General features: G+C 47.6%; 4 protein-coding genes across 4 annotated transcripts; 2 read left to right on the top strand and 2 right to left on the bottom strand.

Annotated features, from left to right (window-relative positions):
• Positions 1–1,175: 1,175 nt before the first annotated feature.
• On the top strand, positions 1,176–1,352 carry HMPREF1541_02920 (uncharacterized protein; the record flags this gene model as incomplete). Its single annotated transcript, XM_008717275.1, has 1 exon — positions 1,176–1,352. A coding segment is annotated over one exon (177 nt), but the record flags the coding sequence as incomplete, so codon positions are not given.
• Positions 1,353–7,925: 6,573 nt separating this feature from the next.
• Positions 7,926–8,324, top strand: HMPREF1541_02919 (uncharacterized protein; the record flags this gene model as incomplete). The annotated part of the gene is made up of 1 exon (XM_008717274.1): positions 7,926–8,324. One exon carries the CDS (start codon positions 7,926–7,928, stop codon positions 8,322–8,324), a length of 399 nt encoding a protein of 132 aa, XP_008715496.1.
• An 8,994-nt stretch (positions 8,325–17,318) lies between these two features.
• On the bottom strand, positions 17,319–17,541 carry HMPREF1541_02918 (histone H3; the record flags this gene model as incomplete). Its single annotated transcript, XM_008717273.1, has 2 exons — positions 17,319–17,369; positions 17,419–17,541. Coding segments are annotated over 2 exons (174 nt in total), but the record flags the coding sequence as incomplete, so codon positions are not given.
• Positions 17,542–21,218: 3,677 nt separating this feature from the next.
• Positions 21,219–21,683, bottom strand: HMPREF1541_02917 (uncharacterized protein; the record flags this gene model as incomplete). Its single annotated transcript, XM_008717272.1, has 1 exon — positions 21,219–21,683. The coding sequence occupies one exon, from the start codon at positions 21,681–21,683 to the stop codon at positions 21,219–21,221; it is 465 nt and encodes a 154-aa protein (XP_008715494.1).
• Positions 21,684–22,679: the final 996 nt, after the last annotated feature.

The following is a 22,679-nucleotide window of genomic DNA, read 5'->3' as shown; positions in this document are numbered from 1 at the left end:
TTCTAACTCCTTCTTTTGATATCTATCCTTACTTTACTACTCCTTACTATACTATAGCTCCTTAGGTCACTACTCCTCACTTCACCATAGCTCCTCAGGTCACCACTCCTCACTTCACCACAACTCCTCAGGTCACCACTCCTCACTTCACTATAGCTCCTTAGGTCATCACTCCTCACTTCACCATAGCTCCTTAGGTTACCTATCCTCACTTCACCACAACTCCTTAGGTCACCACTCCTCACTTTACTGTAGCTCCTCAGGTCACCACTCCTTACTTCACCATAGCTCCTCAGGTCACCTATCCTCACTTCACCACAACTCCTCAGGTAACTACTCCTTACTTCACTATAACTCCTCAGGTAACCACTAGCCTCTCTTATACTTAACTTCCTGGTTACTAGAGGATAAGTAATTAGTATAGTAACTCACTAGTAGTAGATATTATACTAGCCCTAGCTACTTAAGTAACTTCTCTCTAACTAGATTGTCCCCATATACTCAATCTTAACTAAACTATATACAATCTATCTCTTTATTATACTCTCTACAAAGCCTTCCCCTATTTCTCTTATCACTTCCACTATATTATACCCTTAATAATATTCTGCCTATAGTCTTGCTTAGTATTTATTATCACCCACCTGCCTACCTACCTACTTCTAAGTCACCAAGCTAAGTTCCAAATCTACCCTTGTAGTAACAACTTATTCTTCCATTCATATATCACAGTCTATCCAAGCACAAAGCCCTTGTTATCAACCCCTCTACTACCCTTCTATCTCCTATTACACTATCTCCCCTTCTACTGCCATCCTAAAATGCCTACTCAGGCCACCAATAATAATACCCATTCTAAGCAGGCCTTCAACAGTCCTACAAGCTCTGAAAACAATAACAAAGGCAAAATTCATACCACCACTACCCCGTTGGACAATAGCACTAAAACGAGAACACACAAAAAGATATCGAAGGGCACTTTCTCCCTCTACATTCTTCGGGGTTTGTATATATAACCTCTTCTCTCCAACTAGCAACAACTCATACATTTGCAGTTCTTAAATACCTTTATCCTAACCTGAATATCTCTCAGCGTGCCATGTCAGTGATAAACTCTCTTATTCTAGGTAAATCTTATACTCTTCCTTATTAAGATCTTATACTAACTTCCCTTTGACCTCTTTAAGTGTATCGCTACAGAGTCCTCCAGGCTCACCGCTTACAACAAGTTATCCACCATCTCCTCTCGCGATATCCAGACCGCAACTAGACTTGTCCTTCCTCCTGGCCTAACTCCGCACACCATCTCCGCGGGCAACCAAGCCACCACAAGTTACTCCTTCTACACCAAGCGATCTCCAACCTCCTAAGCATAATAGACTATGCTCATATCCTTAATTCCACTGAAGAGCGCCTGGATAGATCTATTAATACTCTATATCCACTGCTATTAACCCTCAATAGCTCTTATAGAGGTCCTAGGCTATTGTCACTAAGGGTCTAGGTTTTTACTCTAGCCTGTGCATATCTTCACATACCCTCAATATCGGTAGGGGAAGCTACTGTAAGTATGACATCTCTATCCGCATGTCAGATACTCGCCTAGGTAGTTTGCTAATATATCTACAGTCCAGAGTAATTCAAAGTCCCGAGTCTCTAACAGATTTCCTCCAATTTGACATATATATTCCTCCCCTCACCTAAAATACACTCCTTAGGTAACCACCATGCCCTGATACCACTTCTAATTTGGTTACCTGAGCACCACCTACTACACTTGACCCTCCAGTTATCCGCTGCTGCGCTTTATACTTCCTCTTGCGCCTACTATCTCCTTCAAGCCACGCACAAAGGGCGCAGACTGATACTATCGAGAACATTGTATATACACACACCTTAGAATGTTGGTAAAGAAACGTTTGAGATCGTCGGTGTCATTCTGAAGCTAGCTAACCAAGAAGGTTGCCCCACTAAATACCTGCCCACAATAACCCGCCACTTGATGGTTGAAACATGCCTCTTGTTGATACCAGTCTACCCGCTGGTACTATTATCAGTCTCATCTATCTAACATTAGTTAACTGTTGCTCACCATAGCTATCCGCGCGAGAGATTAGCGTTGAGGAAAAAGAAGGAAGTTAATGGGGAAATATGCTTGAGAGTCAGAACTCCTTAACAGACCTAGGTCCATTAGCGCTTAGTTCCTCAGTTGTCAAGTTAGCGAACTTACCCGATGCTATTACTACTTCCAATATTGGAAAGGGGGCGGGGTAGCAGCGCCAGTCAAGTCAAGAACACCAGTACCCCAGTTCTTTACAGTAGGGCTCTGGCCGATACAAGAGATGTTGGTAGCAGGACACTTGTTATTGGCAGGCGAGCCCTGTTCGGTCGCTGAGAAGGTACACTTTAGGTTGACTGTAGGGGAGGTGCCAGCACTAGCTTGGGTTTTAACTGTTGTAGGCTCTCCAGTGGTCTGAGTATTCGCATCTGGGGCTGGAGCAGGTACAAACCACGGGCTGTGGCCGCCTGAAGTACGCTTAGACTTCTTAGTAGTATCTAAGCCTATAGCCATGACCGCAGTGTCATATATGACCAACAATTCCAGGAAAGCATCGGTAAAGTACTTGTTGGCCACTATAAGCTAGTTAGTCACGCCAATGAACTACAAAACAGTTGTGACTTATAGCTAAGGTTGAGGTCCACAGCAGCCTGTAACACCTCAGGAGCACCACCCTTTAGAACACTGCTATACTTGGCCATAAATGTAAAGGTCCTGTATACCAACTGTTCATATTAGATATGAGCTAGATACATTGTACTTAACTTACCTCACAGATATCAGTAGCAACACCTGGATTCTTCATGTCATCCACACTCCACGCGGCAATCTTCTCCTTAACTGTCTCCCATACCACCTTTTAGTCACTCTTGTCAAGGGCCTCAATCTTCTGGCTAATCACAAGCTTGCGTGAAACATCGGTCATAACAGTAGGCATGTTGAAGAAAGTTAGAGTGTAGAGGAGAATTAGGGGATTAAAGGAGTTGAAGATTATCAGACTAGATATCAAAGCAGAGAGGTTAAGGTATACGCGAGGACAAGAAGATGCTTGGTTATAGCCTATATTTAAAGGCGGATGTTAACGCTAGTTGATGTAAACACAGGGTAGTGACATTGTAGATCAACCTCGAGTGATCGCAACCCGCGCTTAATCAGTTGATCCTTTGCCCTCGGGATTAGTTGCCATGGCACAAGGCAGGTTATTAATCAAGCGCTCGATCATATCGCCAAAGTGGGGCCAAGGCTGTTGATTTCAGGAGACTGCCTCAGCCTTGTTAATCACAGTTAGCACTTCAACGTAATGTTATCCGGTCACTACAGAACAGCACAGTGCAATGCAATAACAATCTTTATTCCCAAGTATGTACTGTCTAGCCTATACAGGCAGACCACATCTTCTATATACCCCCAGTAGTTTACAAGGCAGTTAGAGGAGTCAGTCCAGAAGTGATACATCCAGTTCTATCAATCCATCTTTATCACACCTGCCCATTTCAATACCTGGCTAGATCAACTGGTTAGTATATCTACAGGTTGTTAGTGGTGGAGTAGACACACTCAGCTTAGGCCCATTTGAAGGGAGGGTCCTTGATCTGCTTCTCAAAGTGCACTGTCTTGCCGGCGCTTGATCAGTGCGAGCCCTCTTTGTTCGTGATGACCGCCTTATGTGGGGTGGTAAAGGGGTTACCCGCCTTGGAGGTAGAGTCACTGATAATGAAGGGTTGTGCCGAAGCCTGTTCCGCCTGTACTGAAGCTTCTTGCTGGGACTCTTTAGCGGGCTCTTGAAGAGTTGTCCCATCAGGTGGGAAGGCATTAGGCAACTCTGCTGTAGCCACTATAAACCAGTTAGTACCAGGACCAGCATAAAGAACCGTGACATACCACTTATAACACTTGAGATAGCAATATCAGTGAATATAACCGCATTCGAACCAAAGTCCTGCTTCCACTCCTGTGCGAACTTAGCCACTGCCACTATTACCTGCTAGAGTTAGTGTCTGTTACTCTTATGTGCATTATGCTTATATCCACAGTACCGGCAATCAGGTTATTATGCTCTCCTACTTCCTATTTCTAGTCATTCATAAGCTGCTCTATCCACATGTATACCTTCAACTTCATCTCCCCATCAAGACCTTCAGCAGTATTTACCGCTGTAGAAACGGGGTTGAGCTGTAGTGTCACTATAGTACCCAAGAACAGTAGTTAGAGAGTGATAGGAGAATGTATCTGTGAATGGCTTATACAGTAGCTGATGTAGTGTTACTGATAAAAGTAAAGTAGTTGTTAACAATGTTGATCTGAAGGCTTGATTTTAAGAGGTCTACAATCTTAAAATCATGTCACATATATTGGCAGGCAGATTAAATCAGATCTCTTAGTGTGTACAACAAAAGCGGGCTATCACTACTTCTGCCTATAACATGTTGTCACGGTACCTACTATTACCCTTTGCTCCTTCTCCTTCTCCTCAAATACCCTATCGCTTTTGAATTAACTCTTCTATTAATAGTGTTGTTAAAGCCAGTTCCCCTCCACCTCGGCGCTACAGCCTACCTCCGCCAGTACCCCACCTTCTAGTACCACAACCCCTTTCCTTGTCTTCTCTCCAGCTAACACCATACAACAGAGTATCTTCTAATTATAAAGGTAACTGGACCTATGTGTTCCACCTGCGGCCTGATAAGATCAAAACAATAAAAGAAACTGTAAAGATTGATAACAATACACTACAGAGCCTCGCCACGCAGTCCATCTAACTTGGCTGTTTATCCACCCCCTTTCCTGTTGTATGGCAAGCATCGGACAATGAACCGCCCTTCCTCTTCCTCCTACCTCTGCCGGTGCAATGGGACTAACCTGACAGGACTGTTAGCCAAGCAATTGTGGATTCATTCCCTGACCACATGCTCTAGCCCTTCAGGCAGCAAGCTTATGATCACTTGTGCGCGATTAACGCAATCTTGTATCTACTGCGGTACACAGCAGCAGGTATCACGCGTGGGGATAGAAACATTGATGTGTTTATACACGAGACCACTGACAACTCCACTGTGCACTAGCTTATTATAACACTGAATCGTCAGGTTTGGAGTGAGTTGCTAAACGATAATAAAGTCAATGACATCTGTGACAAGATCCTCAACACCTATATTGAGTACAAGGGCTATAAAGATGCTAACACCGCCTACAGCAACCTCAGTGTTATCACCCTGGCCAGATTCTGTCTCCCTCTTTTCCCTATCTTCTCCTGGTCCGAGATCAAGATCTTGACCTGCTGCAATAATAACCCGGTTGTCTCTAGTAGCGGGCTCTCCCGCGTATCTGTTATCAGCACCTCCAGCTTCCCCCCTGGCAAACCTCAGACTATCCAGGCATTTGTGGACGCCCGCTTCGATCAAAAGCAACTCCCCCCCCAGCAGGAGCCCTACACTAATGGTGAGTAGTGTGCTCACATTCCCTCCCAACACTGATAAGTTAACCGCCTCCCCGGCTACCTGGCTATCACTTTTGGTAATCCACTCACCCCTAAGGAGGCGCAGAAGCGTGGTGCACAGGACACGCTCACTATTCGCGCCTGCCTCCTCGGCCGCCACAGCGTTGTTAGTGAAGCTACCTACTAGCCCTGCTGGGCGACCTTCAGGGAAACATTTGTCCCCGGTGGACACTTTGTCAGTCGGTACCTCAAGGAGCCCGCCGTGGAAAAAAGCAAGGATGGCTGGCACTACAAACCTCTAAGAAAGCGACTAAACATACGAGTTATGGCACAGGTATTGACCAACAAAGGCAAATAGTGGCCAGAGGGCCTATATGACCTTTACCTTATGGTCTACCACAAGCTATAGGCGACCATACGAACATGTTATTGCTCTAGTTAGATAGAGTTATTGTCAGAATACACACCATGTACCATTACCCAGCCCTTGGCTAGTGTTACCAGAGAATATAAATTCACTGTGGATCTTCAGACTATGATTCGGGTCCTACCAGTGGTACTATCTTCGAGTAGCTAGCCAGTATCTTTGCCTACCCCTTCTGATTACATCTTCCCAGATTTAGCTGCAATACCCAGTGGCACATCGTACCTGCACCATAGTGGTCTGCTATCCTCACCTACTACTCCACCCGCCAGACCCCGTTCTTGAAGATAACATAATAGTCAGTCGCTGCCATCAGCGCCACGCCTGGCTCACCCTCTGCCCTGGCCTCAAATGTATCCGCTGCTCCCTGTGTGTCATAGGTGCCCTCTATCTGTGTGGTCTCTGTGGTATCAGTCTGGTTAGGAACGGTTATGCCACATTCTTTTGTAGTATCAGCAGCTACTGTAATATTGTCAGTATATACCGCATCACACCACTCAATACCAAGAGGGACACTTTCCTCACACCATGAACACTATCAACCACTGTATCGCCTCTAGCGGTCTATTAGCGTTAGCTTCACACAGTCGCTTAGCGAACATGAGTCCTCTACCAGCTAGCTAATTATGTCAGTGCTCAGTGCCTGTAGAGTATTAGAGTTACAACTTACATTGACCGCATGCACCAGCACCAAACTGTCGGCCAGCATATCAAGTTCATCAACTCAGAGATCTGTCTTAGTTTCAAAGGTAGCACAGGTAACAGCAACAATCCTCTCCACCAGCTTCTTATCATTGTGCGCCTGTACTAGCCGTGTGTTATTACGGACATATTCAGCTTAAGCCTCAGCTTCTATCTTAACAGAGTGCAGTATAAGAAGAGTAATGCGTGGCTTATATTGTAAGAAGGGTACAACCGAATTTAACGCAACGTTGCGACAGATAAATCCGCCGGTAATATTAAGTGACCTAATCTAGCACACGCTTGATCAATTCTAATTTGATCCCATTGATCATACATTATAGATCAGGACCAATCACAGCACACTATTAGCCTCTAACACCCGATTACTTAGATCATGACCTGCCTCATGGCTTGGCACCAGTCCGCAGGTAACCTTTTCGCCTTGTCGCCTTGCACCAAGATAGTTACCTAAAGACCATCCTGCCTCCTAAACATACCCTGCAGCCTAATATCACACCTAGAGGAGCGGCTATCGCCTTTGCAATCTGTCGAGTTAATGTTGTAGCAAGTTAAATCACTGGATCAAGCGTCATATCGCCAATATTCTGCCTCTAGATCACAAAATATAATTGTTGCGGTCGCGGCCTTCATTCCCTAGGCAACTTGGGCTGTGATTGAATTTTCCTACAATTAGGTGTCATGGTAAAATGATTGGCGTTAATCTGGACACATGTTTGCCTTAATCACACCATGACTCATGATTCTTGCTCTTGTTAATAAATCTTTCTCTCTGTCCTACCACTCTCTCTAACACCCTCTTCCCTCTACCTTTATCTTCCTCTACCTTTATCTTCCTCTATATTATCTTCCTCTACCTCATTCTTCCTCTATCCACTTCCTAAACGCTACCTTCTTTTCACTGTAATGGCGGTCCCTAACTACTTGCTGTCGGCGCCTGACTACCAGGGTCCTGACGCTTTTGTCATTGACGCTCCCTCTGAGATCCACCGTGAAATTCTTAAAATTGAGAACGCCGGTGAAACACTTATTAACCGCACCTGTGACATGCCAGATAAAGATATCAAGATGTACTGTCTCTTCTAGATCTGTAAAGTCAGTCCTCCTCTCCCGTATACTTGTTCACTGCTTACCAATCACAGGGCTACAGTAACACTGAGTCCTTGCTCTCTAAGTACCTTATCCCCTCCGAGTAAGGACCACAATACAAGGAATATAGTCCTGAGACTGCTCTTGTTATCAAAGCCATTGTCAACCACCTCGTATGGTGTATGAAGTCTGCTAGCATTGGTGATGAGTATATTATGGAGTATCTGAAGGCGGCCGGCATTTTCATTGGCAATACCCCTGCCACCGGCGGCGCCGGGCCCCAGGGTCTACCTGAAGCCATTGCCAGTCTCCTCAACCCCCAGATTATAGCTAGTAATACCCCTGAGGCGGTGGTTCCTGTCCCTAATGAGCAAGTATCGCCCAAAGGCTACATGCTTTATCCACAAGCCATTGTACCTACAGGTACCATAAGCTCTGTTGAACTTCTGTGTCGCTTCCGCGTGGTCTCTAGCAACTACCTGAACCGCCCATTCCAACTGGCCAGCAATCTCTGTAGTAGCAAGAGTGCTCTGCTCACCAACAATAACATGAACGATATCTGGACCTTCTTTAATAAGCACTTCTTTAGCGGTAAAGCCCTTGCTCACATCTAGAAGGTCATCTTTGCATGCCGCAACCATCGGACAGATAATCTCATGGCGCAGAAGCTCAACAACTTCTGTGCAGATGTTGTTTGTCAGCACAACCTCCCTCCTGATCCACAGTTCATGGAATACCTTCAAGTCACTAGCACAGACATCAAGTCTCAACATTCCGGGGCCATGAAGCAGCTCACCACTGCACTTGTATACCTCCAGAAGCATAAAATCTACAAGGCTATTAGTGACAGTTAGGTCGCTGAGCCTCTCCGCTCTACTTGGTACAAGTGGCTCTTGCGCACCGCCAACAACCACCCTTCCCTTTAAGCTTATCCAGATAACCTCTATAGCATGGTCAAGGAGTGGTACACCATCTGCTTCAGTACCAGTGGCACCTTACAGGATACCTCTTACCTGCACAACGCCTTGGTCGATTACCTCGCCGCTGAGTTTGGCGCTAGCATCTATATATTCCTTACCACTGAGGCCCTGTATTAGTAAGTACCCACCCTCTATCTCACAGATCACCTACTGACTGTTCCTAGTCTCAAGCGTGTTAATCCTGCCAAGCTTATTGCCTGCGGCATCCTCAGCAACATCCACATCGCCCTTCCCGAGATCAATAGTATCCTCAGTATCATCAGCAAACATCTTCTTAAGCAATAGGCCGCCAGCCACCCTGTTAAGCTAGATAATATCAATCTTAGCGAGCCTTCAGACTGCCTTAGCATGCTGACCACCACCCGGGACACTTACACTGCGGCGGTCACCCGTCACATACCAGATAACCCTGAGATCGCGAGAGAGGTTAGCTATATCTACTGTTCTTAAGGTCCCTGTTGCCGCCTTCCACCACACCATTCCCCTTCCTTCCATCCTCACACTCCCTATATCATCTCATCCGCCTTCTAACACCTATGGTCAGACTTCATGTGCTGTAACAGCGGCTGTCTACTACGGCCCACTTTCTATAATCTGATATGTTAAAACACTATGTCACTAACTGATCGGCGCCATCCCACGCTTTATTAGGCCCAGCCTAGGCTATTAGTAGTCTGGATATACAAATCCCTAGGGGATTGTCTGTTAGGGTTAGCTTATAGATTAGCTTCTTGATAGGCCAGAATCACAAACGATCATAATCAAATACCCCATCCACTAAGTGTATATATGAACGTGATCTTGACGGCGCCGCTCTATAGCCCGTCTAAGAGCCCTTACACCTTAGGGTCTAAGTGTGCCTTTGCTAATAGATAGTTTTAAAGCCCCAGTAGTAGGAGAGGGATACTACTCAGGTCACCAATATATGAGGACTGAGCACCACCATACGGTTACTAGAGGACTTCTTCACTGGGTACTTTGATGCACAGTCTCAACACGATCTCTATTCATACATATGTCGGATACAGTATGTTACGGGGATCTACTCAGGACCTTACTGCCGCTCCTCGGTCTCTATCTAGGTACCAAGCGGGAAGGCCCTATCCCTTATTGTCACCATACCCTAATATAGAGACACCACACCCTAACGCCACACTAGTATAGACAGGATTCCGCGCCCATCTCACTGGTATACAGTTTCGCCCATCCTTGTCCAGACATTATTGACCGGCACAACGAATTTGCCACAGACCTTGCCCACTAAACCCGCAGACAGTTTCGCCACATGGTCGCCAACGCTAGCCTTATTGCGCAGGTTACAACGTTTACTTCCCGCCACCATGTGAGTGACCAGCTAGAAAGCTTTCTCCTTTTATACCAAACATTAAGGACACGCTTGTGTATAGCCGAGGTGGTTTATCTCGTCCAACTCGTGAGCTCTCAGTGCTGCCGCATTGCGGAACATTTCTTGACATTGCTGGCGACCGCACACCCACAGATCACACTCTACATCAAATTGATAAGCCAGATTGCCATCACCCGGTCCAGGAGGTACAGACACTCGCAGACTGCCTATGGCACGCATGAGCTAGCCCACCTGATTGTCTTCTGCCGGCTTGCCATGCACCTCACCCTACACAGCCCGCTTCATCTCCTCCTCTGCCGTGTTGTGCTCTAGCGAGCTCGTAATGCTAACTGACTCGTCATCCTGAGCCTTGTATAGATTGGGGTTCCTCATTTCCTCTAGCCAGTTGTCCTGTTTAATCTAAGCTGGGTATATCTTTGTGTGAACCAGCTTGGCCTTAAAGCTGCGCTGCTGTGTAGCCTTATTGTTATCCATCTTCTGCTCTCCTTAACGGCAATACCACGCATCTTGGGTGATGACCGGGCAATATCCTCCTTCAATATGACATATAAGCTCACCCACCCTGGTAATGGCCACTTTGCAGCCCGGACACAATAGCATAACCAGTGCGCCTGGGCACTACATTCCTCCAGTCAGTCTATCTTCTCTTCCTCACACACAGCCCGAGACTTACCCTGGGAAGGTGGCTATTATATAAGCGCTGGCCAGAGCGCGCAGCGTCCCAGATAAAGCTGCAATCGGGACAATGGCCTGACTGTGGTTAGCCCGCGTTCCAACGCCAACACACAAGGGACTTACCATGTTTAATCTTGTCTACCATCTGGTGCCCTGCCAGCTCTCTTGCGCTGCCAAAGTCCAGACGGCAGACCTCACAATAGTGGTAACGATCGTCTTGTACACGAGTCTTGTGCTTGTGCAGCTTCTTGTTGTCTATAAAGGACTCGAAGCAAAAGGTGCACACCACATTTATCTTTCCGGCCAGATCTAAGGGTCAAGGATCAGCAATACTCGCCCCAGGAGCCCTGTAAACTTACAGTTGAGAAAGGAGGAAGTAGAATAGGATACAGGATTAAGGTTCAAGATACTGTTGACCGCCCAACATAGGAAATGTACATGTAGAGTAGCAGTACAGCTTCACGATCGCGTCAGTAAGGTAGTCTAGAGTTAGGTACCAGGAGTGGCCGATCTATAAACAACAGGCCCAGGTATATTAGACACTAGGTCTTAGTAAGGCTGCTCCTTGTTTATAAAAGTGTAGCCCACTTGAAATCAAACACTATACTACACAACCTCTCCTTGATTCTTCCTTGTGTACTTGATAGTAGGCTTACTGTTACTACCTTGCCTTGCTCCCACTGTCCACTTAGCAGTCGCCGACCATAGACAACCTTAACAATCCCCGTCAGCTTTCAGATGACACCCTCTACTCTGTACATCTCCCCTCTATTATCCTCTACCGCCTGTGACCTAACCCAAACCTAGAAGCTCAAGCTGTTGATTCAAGAGTCTTACCGCTGTGATATTTCAGGACGTGCCTACAACACTGTATTCTACAAAGGTATGTACTGATATCTAACACCAGAGTATTTGTCAGCTTACTCTCTTTTCCAGCCTGCTATAGCCAAGATCCTGCTTCTTCCACTCTCGTACAGAGTATATCTCCCCGCCTAAGCTCGTCTAAGGATGTTCCTGCTACAGGCAATCTGACTAAAGACCAGCCCCAAAACCCTCCTGCCCTACCCGCTGTTTAACAGGGCTAGGATAAAGGCCTTTACCAGCCAGAGTGTAAAACCACTACTACCGCACGCCGCATGACCAGACACAGCAATATGAGCATTAACAACATTATTCGCCAAGCCCGTTGAAACAAGTCAGCTAAGCCTACACCTGTCCCTTTTTCCTTTGACCCCCCTCCTTCCTCTCACTGTTCTGAGCCCGCGCCTGGCCCCTCCACACAAGTCCCTGGACAGTCTTAGCCTCTTAATATGGAAGATGTGCCTGCTCCTCTAAGCCCGCCAGTGCAGTGTCTAGACATCCTGCGGTCTAACACAGACGCTTGATCTACAAGCTTCTCGCTTGAGGTCCCAATGTAGCGCCCAGACACAGTTCACTCCTGTCAAGCCTCTTGTGAGTCAAGCCAAGAGCCTACCCAAGACTAGCTAACTGCCCTGACAGGCCCACTACCACTTCCACAGCAGGAATTTAGACCCTTATTCCCTGATAAAGAACCGGTTAACATGCTCAACAATCTGACCGGCCCTTCCTCACCTGCTGCGGCCAGTGAGAACCTAGATACAGGCATAATTCAGGAAGATACTGACACTATTATTGTCTAGCCGCGGTGTGAGCTACCCTGGCAGCGATGTTGTCACCACCCCGCTTATACCAGTAATGCCAAGTAGGAAGTTGATAATGACAACAATAATGCACAGTTCGAGCAGATCAGCGGTGTTTCTTCATAGCCTCGGCCTCCTTCCAGTTGATACCTGTCCTCCTCGCAAGTGCCAGCCAAGCGCCACGCAGGCCAAGAGGCCATTAATAGGGTGTTTGCTAATAGAAACTTAAAGCGGGTAGGGTTATCAACTTCCTCTTTGGCCGCGAGATCTATCCGTAAAGTGACTCCAAAGATCTCTAAGCTCACTTTGTCACGCTAGAATACCTCTACTTCTGTGCCAAAGCAGACTACCCAACCTGAAACTATTGATCTCCTCTCGCCTGATGTGTCTTCCTAGGAACCTACTATTGGTGCAGCTGGCAAATCATCTATCTGACCACACTGATGTCTAAACGAGTTTACCTATAAAGAATCACAACAGAACTAGTCTCGAGTTCTAACTACTAATGATGTCGCTATATTGTCCTACCCTAACACTGTGGTTGTTACTTGTCATCCTGACTATGTAACCAAGGAGGCTGGCCACTTATCTAGGTAGGTGCTAAACAGAGGGCACCTGACGCGAAGGTTTTCCAGAATCTGTCTTAAATACCTATTTGATTCTCACTCCGGTAAATTGGGATAAGAGTACACTGTATAATAGCACTCCACCTTATGGAACCACAGGTAGTATAATGCACTTGGAGACCTACTGTCTTTGCTGAACCTTATTACATGATTTCCACCCTACTCATAACTACCATCTGTCTACTGTCTACCTGCTATTACCGTGAAGTGTTAAAACTATCCAGGCCACTATTCGGCTTTTTTATATGCTTTCTACACACTTACGCCCCTGATACTGTGCCCCTTACATTCTCTATTGTTGCCTGTCAATTGCCTACCCCTATACTGCTGTTGCCACTATGCCAGTGTCTCCTCCTCTAGCCTCTCCTTCGCCAGCAAAGTCTACATCTAACAGGGCAAAAGAGGCGATCGGCTCTATTGGCCCATAGGTTTGGTGGCCTCCCTTATTGAGACACTCTCCTCACTATATAGACAGGATCCTGGCTATATACACGCGCAACATCTTAAGACTGCTATAGAAGGCTTGTTTGACTTTGACCCGACTGGCGCTTTTATTATGCGCGTGTACATTAGCCTCAGTGGGTAGACTGTCCCCTCTCCCTTATGGCTAGTACTTATTAAGCAACCTAGTGTCTGGTCAGCAGCAACCTCTTCCCGTTGACCAGCCCTCGGTCTCACTAAACGCTGCACGGTCGCAAAAGTTAAGCTACCAGATCCTTGACACTATCTTTGCCAACACCAAGCTATCCTAGCTGATCCCTAACAATACAACCACCAGTATAGATCCCCTCCTCCTACTCACCGCCACACTAAACTCACCAGCCTCACCTACCCTATCACCGCTGGTAACCGTCCTCCGCCATAGCCGACCCTCTGGTGACACCTCTCCAGGCCATAGCAGCACTTATTCTACTAATCAAGCCGCCCGCCTCCCCCTAAAGCCTACGCCCGCCCCTGAAGCTGTGTCCGGTCCTGTTTATATGTCTTCTGCCGCTCTTCAGCACCCTCTCCCACCCCCAGAACTATCTGCGCCTGTTAATACCAACCAGCTATAGCGCCAGTTAGCCAGTCTTAACACTAAACGTTAGAGTATCCTTCACACTATGCAGTACAGTTGTTTTGACTGATCCCCTATCTAAGCTCCTTCTGTGTTTTGACACTCCTTAGTGAACCGCCTGACAGTATAACCCACTACACAGTGGTTACCTGAGGATATCTGTGTTAAGGGCTACCCAACCTCAGTCCGGCGCGTTGGGTTGATGTGTTAACACGCCTTTGTCTGTAGTGTATATGTGACACTATTCTTACTGGCCTAGGATTATATTATTATTCATATGTCGTATACACTTGTAACCTAGTGTAGTGTGTTGGCTAGCTTATTATACAAGCCAGATATCTGCATACCTTTAGCATATATTTTTCAACCATATGTTGTAGGCTTGAGTGTGGCAGCCGCTATACAGGCACTATCCTTCTCCTAAACTTTCCGCCTCACTCCGGAATTTATGTGCCCTACCCTATAACCTAATGACCACAACAATGTCTGTCCTACACCAGTATATCTATAGTGTCACTGTTATCCTCTCTATCCTATATCACCTCTATATACGGCTGCCAGTTACCTAGCCACCATAGCACTGATCGGGGGACTGTCTATAGCCATGCCTTCCACAGCGTTCAAGTCCCATCTAAAGTATAACAACTTCATAGTTTGTGTTGATTCCCATGCCCACCCAGAAGCCTCACTCACCCACGCTAGACCACCCTCACACATCTTATATTAATAATCCTCACTACCACAAACAGTTATATAAAGTCTGAGATGCAGGCCCACCTGAGCTATATCTATTAGCGCTTCTCTACTATCTTAACACTAGAGACCGCGCCTCCCTTAACCTTATCCTTAGACCTAGTGTCTTTCGCCGCAAGAGGTTAGCCAGCCTGTACACAGACCCCCCAGCGTCTGTCACCTTCCTCCTTAGCTGTGCAAGAGACCCCTCCCCCTGCGCTAGAATCCTGGCGTGTGTCTCCCACCCAAGTCCCGTCACAGCCATCACCCGTGTCCACGTCCGGCCCAGTCCTACAGAAGTGACCACAGGCTTTGTCAGAGGATAGCTCCTTTCACAGCAGAGAATCCACCCCCGGCTTACTGTCCCTACACATCCGCCTGCGGCTTAAACCCAGCCTACAGCCGCCGATCGCCCTCAGCCCGCGCGTGTCGGTCAAGGCTATACAAGCTGGGAAGGAGGCACTCTAGGCCAAGATCCTCCAGCTGCGGCCAACTGTGCTTGTCAAGAAGAAGGAGGTGGTCAAAACATTCACGCCCGCCAAGGCGGAGGCTATTGCCATATACTTTGCCCAGTTGGTGTCGCCCAAGACATGTGCGAGGCTCGAAAAGCTTGTTGACTACCTTAGCCACCAAAAGGACAATTTCCTCTCCTACTACACTGCCGCTGCCACCGCCCACAACAAGGATATTACACAGATCCGTAACATCCTTGATTCCTTCTATTGGGCCAGCAAAGATCAGTCCAAGGCTCCCAGCCATATGCAACAGATCCTATACTATATTAGTAAGTGCGACTTCACAGCCGACTGGCGTGTGGTTGTGGACAACATTCACACTTACAAGCAGTGGAAGGAAGAGTATCTCGCCTGGCAGGCCAACAGCAACAAGAAGTTAAAGAAGCGCTTAGGCACCACTGGCTGTCCGGTGTCGTGTGCCGCGTCTCCTGGGGGCGAGGAGTGTAACGCTACACCCCCTACCGCCACCCTGCCGGAGGAGTCTATTATCTTTGACACGTCACCAGCTGACCAAGCGTGAGGCGCCAGGCCAAATCCTAAGCCCTATATCCCGTAGCTCCTAGCTCGTTACCCGACTGAGAGTGGGTATGGCCATAACCTCCTTTCGCACGTTACTGAGGCTTGCTATTGTTCATAGCTGAACCTCACCCCCAAAGCCTTCCACAGTTGACTGGGCGAATGCAAACCCTTTTATAAGCTTACCCTGGCGCTTGGTTGTGGTGTAATCGCACTCCTCCCACCACACACCATCGAGATATATGGTCCTGCCCTCTCTCACGCTATGTATGTTATAACTAACTGTGGGCTCTAGTCTTCAGCGCTGGAACTATGGCTACATCCTTCTGGTCATCTATCTCCTGAAACTGGAAGAGTGCTTCCTATAGATGCTGTAACTTTGTGACATTACGGAGCGCTTTATCCTGCAACCCATTATTAACAGCACGCCTACCTCCCTCACACTACAGCCCTATACAGCCACCTTTACTAAGCGACTAGGTTATCCGCTTGAACAACTGATAATAGCATCTACCAACGCCCGCGGTCGCGTGTTGGGTGAAGTTCCCGCCGATAATGCGTCTCCTCCTGTAACCTTACCACGCACCCTCCCCCCAGACACTAATACTAATACCCAACCTAACCCTCCTTCCGGCCACAACTAACCAGCTCTATCTACCACACACCAACGTAGAACACCCACCCGCTAGTGAGGAGATTCTCCTCTACAATCAGTAGGTTACCAATTATCTCCCCGCCTTAAGGCTAATGTATCCGCCTGGCCCTCCTCTAGTGCCACTAATATAGATGTAATGATTAACAGTGTTATGTAGAGACCAGCTAAGCGCCCTTAACTCTCCTATCCTGACCCTTATCGTCACAGTTGTACCTTAAACACTTGTAGCGGCACCCGCGCCCCTACTCACTCACGCCTCCTTAACCTCTTGGCTACCACGCTACCCTCTGGTTAAGCCTCACCCATTACAAAACCCAAGTACACACAAGTGAGTTATAGGTTGTATTTGGACTACAGGAGAGTTAATAAACTCTATACATACACGCAGCGAGCACTTATCATAGTTATACATAGTATCATAGCATATCATAGGTAGTATTATTAACTACTTAACATATCATTCATTCACTGGTCTCAAGTAGTTCTATCTAGAACACCATAAATCCATGCCAGTCAGCTGTTAATCTCCTCCATCCTTGTCCAAATGCAATCTCAACTCCACGCTGTTAATATGCACCACTATCTATTTAATCTAGCTCCGTAGATGCTATATACGTTGTTTTATACTCCCACAGGTTTAGTCCCCTTTATTATCATCTTTGCCAGTGTTATATCCTTCTGCTGGATTGTGACCCGCTTCACATGTATAGCTAAAACCCCTGACCAGTAGAAAAGGTTAGTGAGGTAGATCTCGGCCGCCTCATGTAATGCACCTATAGCACTGGCTTGCTAGCGTAGGTCTGATTTCATGTTATTGCTGATATCTCAAACCAGCCTTATAAAGGGCAGTCTTTGTATGAGGAGTTCGGTTGATTTCTGCCGCCAGTTAGTCCCCTTCTATTACTGCACATATTCCAACTCTTACCTGGTATCTTTGTATCTCCCTAAGTGCGACTGTACCTGGCTTATAGCGACAAGGCTTTTTGACCTTGCCTGTGGTATTCTTGGCAGCAAGAGTTGCTTGCCTCCCTATCCGCTGTTGGTTAGCTTAATAGCTTTCTTCTGTCAAATCTATTAGCCCAGTCTTCTACCACACGCGTACAACAATCCACCTACTAGCAGTCATCTTCGCCTTCTTTCTCTGAAGCTGCTTAATTCGCGCTATTGAGAATCGCACTATGACATCTGAGTTTGTGATGGCACTAGTCGAGTGTTGACAGTGTACAAAACTTTGATGATATGTCACTAACAAGGTGGGCAAAGAGGTAGGTAGAGATGTGCTAAGACACGTTTGGCGCTGACTGCTACTAAAATGCCTATAGCAACCACTCCTCAAGTGACACACATAGAAACCTTGGCACTCCGCTAATAACACATTCCTAGCGGATTCTTCTACCTACACCCCTTTTAGAATCAAGAATGGCGACACTGTCTAAGTCCTAGCGGTTGATGGAGGCTGCGCTCCTTGTTGACCTGGTTGAACCTGATAACCTCGCTTTCCTGTCCCGCTTCAGTATTAACACACTATACCTGATGCACGATTTGGCCTATGGTGTAATCTTAGTGTCTGTTATCCCCAAGAATTGTATTGTTGGCTTGTATACGGGTATTTCAACCTATGCTATATGGCTTGACATGTCGGTGGCCTCGCCACTCTTTATCTTGTTGACTGAGCATAAGCGCCCCGAGAATAGCACTCCTACCGTATAATAGAGGCTCCTACCCCTTGTGTTGAAAGAGTTAAAGCGCCTCTGTACACGCGAGACTGTCTACCTCTATGTTATTGTGGGTGACCTTCCCTTTCTTCCCCAAAAGGTTGTTTATTGTCTGCTTCGCTGGCGCGTGCGTATTTACCTGAACTTTGACACAGCTCCCTACTAGTATCTCAGTTGTGTGGCACCTAAGGCCCACCTCCATGACAAATACTGTGAACGCCTGATCCTTCGCTATAACTGATACGCCCTGCAGTACTTGGCCTGATGTATGCGACTATTGGTGTAGATGGTCCACAAGGGTGTGGTCCTTAGTAATACGGCTGCGTTTTGAGATGGGTTGTTGAGCGCTAATCCTGATCTTGATATTAGCCTTCTGGACCCTAAAGACCACACTAGTAACCTGACCCCTTCTTTAGCAGCCGTTCTAGGAAGTCTATTAGGTGTCAGGCTCCTGACACCTCCTGCATCTGATAACAGACACGATCACAGCCGGGCGTCTCCTCGCAATAACTTCCTTCGACTGGCGGTCCTTCTATTAATCTTGATCTTTAACTTCTAATACTATATGTGTGGCTGCCTGGCGCGCCCGTGGTATATGTATGATGAGATCTGCAGGACTATCCTCTACCTCCACCACCTGCTCGCTCTGGGCTGTGCCCTTGGGCACTTTCAGCATGGCCATGACTTTGGGCTTCCCCTGCACCTCCTGTACACTATTTGTAAGCTGACCAGTGAATGGTTAACATACGATATAGGCGCTGATCTAACATTTTAGCTGAAGCGAGAATAGGTTGCCCGTGTCGTGAAGCTGCAGTATCTGTTGTCCTTGTTTCGCAACTACTGAGTGCTAATGTGTACTCTATATACCAATTATCTGTGCTGTCAGCACTGCCTGTATTGAATTATTTCCAGTGTCAGCCTTAGCCTTAGCTAGCGAGGAAGTTGGAGGAGGAGGCAGAAGTGTTGAGGAGCTACCTGATGTGGTAACACAGTGAGCAAGCCAGGGTCAGACGCATTTGTCTCGGGCGGGGGCGAACCCCTCGGACGAGGCCAGGTGGCTAGAGCACAAGCACAGGACAAGATTCGCTGTCATGAGGTAGATAGAGTACTCCTCAAGTAACAAAATTCCCATCTCCCGCCTTCAGTCAATGGCTACCTGAGGTCTTCTGTGTTGTCGCATGGCTTTGAGTATCTTCTAGCCCACTCCTAGTTGTACACGGTATTTCAACAGACAAAGATGTTCCGACAATGTGCCGCCCTGTTGACAGGCACATATCTCCCCAGTGACTCGCTTCCTCCAACACCTTACTGGTTGTAGCAGGCGACCGCGCCCCTATAGCATTCATCGCCACACTTACAATTCTTTTTGACGCACACGCAGTTATCACATCTGCCTGTCTAGCACCTATATCCTTACACGCTCTTGTCCTTGTTTGTCAGACCGCGCAGAAGCTCCGCAAATTCCTGCGAGTGTCGTTAGTGTTGAGCCATAAGGATCCCATACAAGAGGGGTACGTACATTCCAGACATTCTTCAGTACATCTTGGTCTTGTGGCCACAGCAAAGTCTGCTGCTCCAGAGGTAGAGTCGCTTCCTTGACAGCTAACATCACTCAAGACCTAACTTCAGTTTCAAAGTCTAGCGGAAGGTCCTCGTTGCTGGACTGTGCATCTTACAGATCCCAGGTCGCCTGTGTAATGTGTATATCCATTATTCCCGAGTGCTAGTGTATTGTTCCCATGCAAAGGGAGTTCTCTAATGTTACCACCGCGTGAGCGTAGCTAGCAGGCATCACTAATGTGTCTCCTGTCCGCACACATATAGGTACTAGTGTATAAGCAGGGTAAGTGCTGTTTGTGTAGTCTATCCACACTGTTCAATTGGTATTGTCCATGGAGGGCCACAGCAGGAACAGTTTGTCGCCTTTATTCATATGAATCACCGTGATTACCCCTGCGGTGTTAACATGAACCTTAGAGTAGCTGTGCTTTCCCCTATACAGACTGAACTTGGCCTTTGACTTGAACCCTTCTGGATCATGGCCCCGGGCCTTCTGTAGCGCCTACTTACTACCTACCAGACATTGAATTGTAGACATTTCCCTGACTGTGGCGACAAAGGGTATCATTGGGTTCAACTTGAATGGCGGAAGATCCAATAGGTTTATAACCGCGGTGTGGTTGTTGTCTTTGAGTATGCGTAAGACTGAACGACAATCAGTCTTTATAGTGGTAATAAAGTCCTCATCTACCAGCGCATGTTAACGCTGCCGGTCGGACTGCACTGGCTTGTTATTGTCAGTGCCTATATAGATATAATCCTTGCGCGCGCGAGACTGGAAATGTATGTTAACAGTGGTCTTGCGGCGCAGGCGGTCCTTAATGTCTTGTTGCGTTAATAGCTCTCCTGGGCGGCTGTATAGCGCCCGTGGGATTAACAGCGGCACTTGGACACCTATCTGGAGGATTTCTTCAGCATACACATCTGTGGTAACCAGCACAGTATGGTACTGATCCTTGTTAACAATCTCGCTATCGCCCGCGATATTCCGGATGTAGTAGTAGCTCTGCGCATCCTTCAGCCACGTGTGGTTGTCAACACAGGCGTGACACAGCTGCTCAAGTAGTCCGGGTCCTTGCTCCGCTAGCAGGGATGATTCTGCCACGTCCTCTAAACGGGCCTCTAACACCTCTATGGCTGTGGCGGTCCTGTGTGTGGAGGCTATGCGCGCCTCTTGCATTGTGTCCCCCATGTTAGTGCTGTCAAGCTAGCCACTAACCTTAGAAAGCAGGTGGAGGACCTTGGCCAGAGGGTTCCGCCCAGGGCGATGCTGAAGCAGCGGACCTTGCGCCGAGATTCTGTCTGAGATGTCCGCTATCTGTTGCTTCAAGCGTGCGCTGTGGAGGTCCCGAGTACCGGAGTTCGCTGGCGCCGCCGCGCCCTTAGGCTTGACACGGTCAGGAGTGTCCTTATTACCGCTAACCACATTTTCTGTACCATCGAGACCGTGCTATTCACTGCCATTGATATTGTCATTGTCGTTCTCGGTATCATCTTCTGCCTGATTTTCTTCGCGTGTATACTCGCTGTTAACATTGTCATCGTCGTTCTCGGTATTATCTTCTGCCTGATTTTCTTCGCGTGTATGCTCGCTGTTGACATCACTGTTAACACTGTCGTCCTCAGCATCGTCGTCAGCATTGTCATCAGCATCGTTGGCGTCTTCGTCCTCGTCGCTCGCCTCCGGGTCCTCCTCACCTCTGACTCTAGCGCAGATCTTCTGCAGTTGCTCTAGCTGGTCTCTGAAGTCCGGTTTTGGAACCGGTAGGGGCCCATAGGGGAGTAGAAGCGGCTCACCATCCTCTGGGACATTTATGTCTATGGCGCTGGAGATGCTGCTGGATTCTTTGTCCACCAGCTTCTCCTCACCCCATATGAAGTGGTGTCTAGGCTCCTTGCTACCTTGATCTGACATCCAGACCTATTAGCTCAGCGGTGGGACCATCTGGTGGATGTCTTTCCAATGCCAAACTCTATTCTTCGTGGGACACTAGGCATAGCAGTACACATACCACTCCTTCTTGGACTCTTTCATTCGCAGCTTGGGCTCTTGCGCGCGCAGCTATTGTGTTAATTCATGCCAGATACTAACATGCTTCCGTGACATGTGCCGCATCAGCTGCTTCATAACATGGCTCTCTTTGCAGTACAGGCACTCCTCTCTCTTTGCGACAGTCCTGGTCTTGGTGTTGCCTTTGCCCTTGGCCTTAGGCACAATGGCATCCTCGCTGCTGGCTTCACTGTTAGAAGTTTCTAGTGTGGGCTCCTTTGCTATCTGGCGCTTCTGCTTCTTGGGCTGTACAGGCTTGTTGAGGTCTCCACTAGTCGGATATTGTCACTTCTGACCCGCTATTCCCTTAGTTGGCGCCATCGGTACCGGTCACTACCCGCGGCGAGCAATAGATAGGAGGCGTGCAGCTGTGGTTGGCGCAGGGAAAGTAGAGCTGCGGCTTCGGACGTGATGTATCAAGGTGGACGATTGAGGCAGGGTGGAGGACACAAGAGGGTGGAGGGCTGTGGCGGCGCTGGAGGACAATAGGGATTCGGCTACTCTAGCGCGGATGGCCAAAAGGCTCCACAGGTTAGGCTGAACCTAAAAGGAGAACTTCATGTTGAGGGCGGTAATGCTAACGTAACCAAGAAGAAAACAACACTGATGTATGCCAATACGAAGCAGGAACAGTACTAAATACGCTTCTCTGCCCTTGTGAACTAAGGATGAAATGGTGATAGTAATCAACACACCAACGTGTTTGGTACAGGTGGCTTGTGAAGGCTTGGTGTAACTTCTTAAGCGGACTGCCCCTTTAAAATATGCCAAGCTACAGCATCCGCTGATTGGCCGGCCACACACATCACCTTTGCACCAGCCTGTGCCTGTTCCTCAGGTAACATATAATCAACCATTTGT

This window comes from Cyphellophora europaea (assembly GCF_000365145.1).
Source record: "Cyphellophora europaea CBS 101466 unplaced genomic scaffold supercont1.3, whole genome shotgun sequence".
Classification (NCBI taxonomy): Eukaryota; Fungi; Ascomycota; class Eurotiomycetes; order Chaetothyriales; family Cyphellophoraceae; genus Cyphellophora; species Cyphellophora europaea.
The sequence above is the reverse complement of the archived record's forward strand: the minus strand, read 5'-3'. Positions and strand labels throughout refer to the sequence as shown.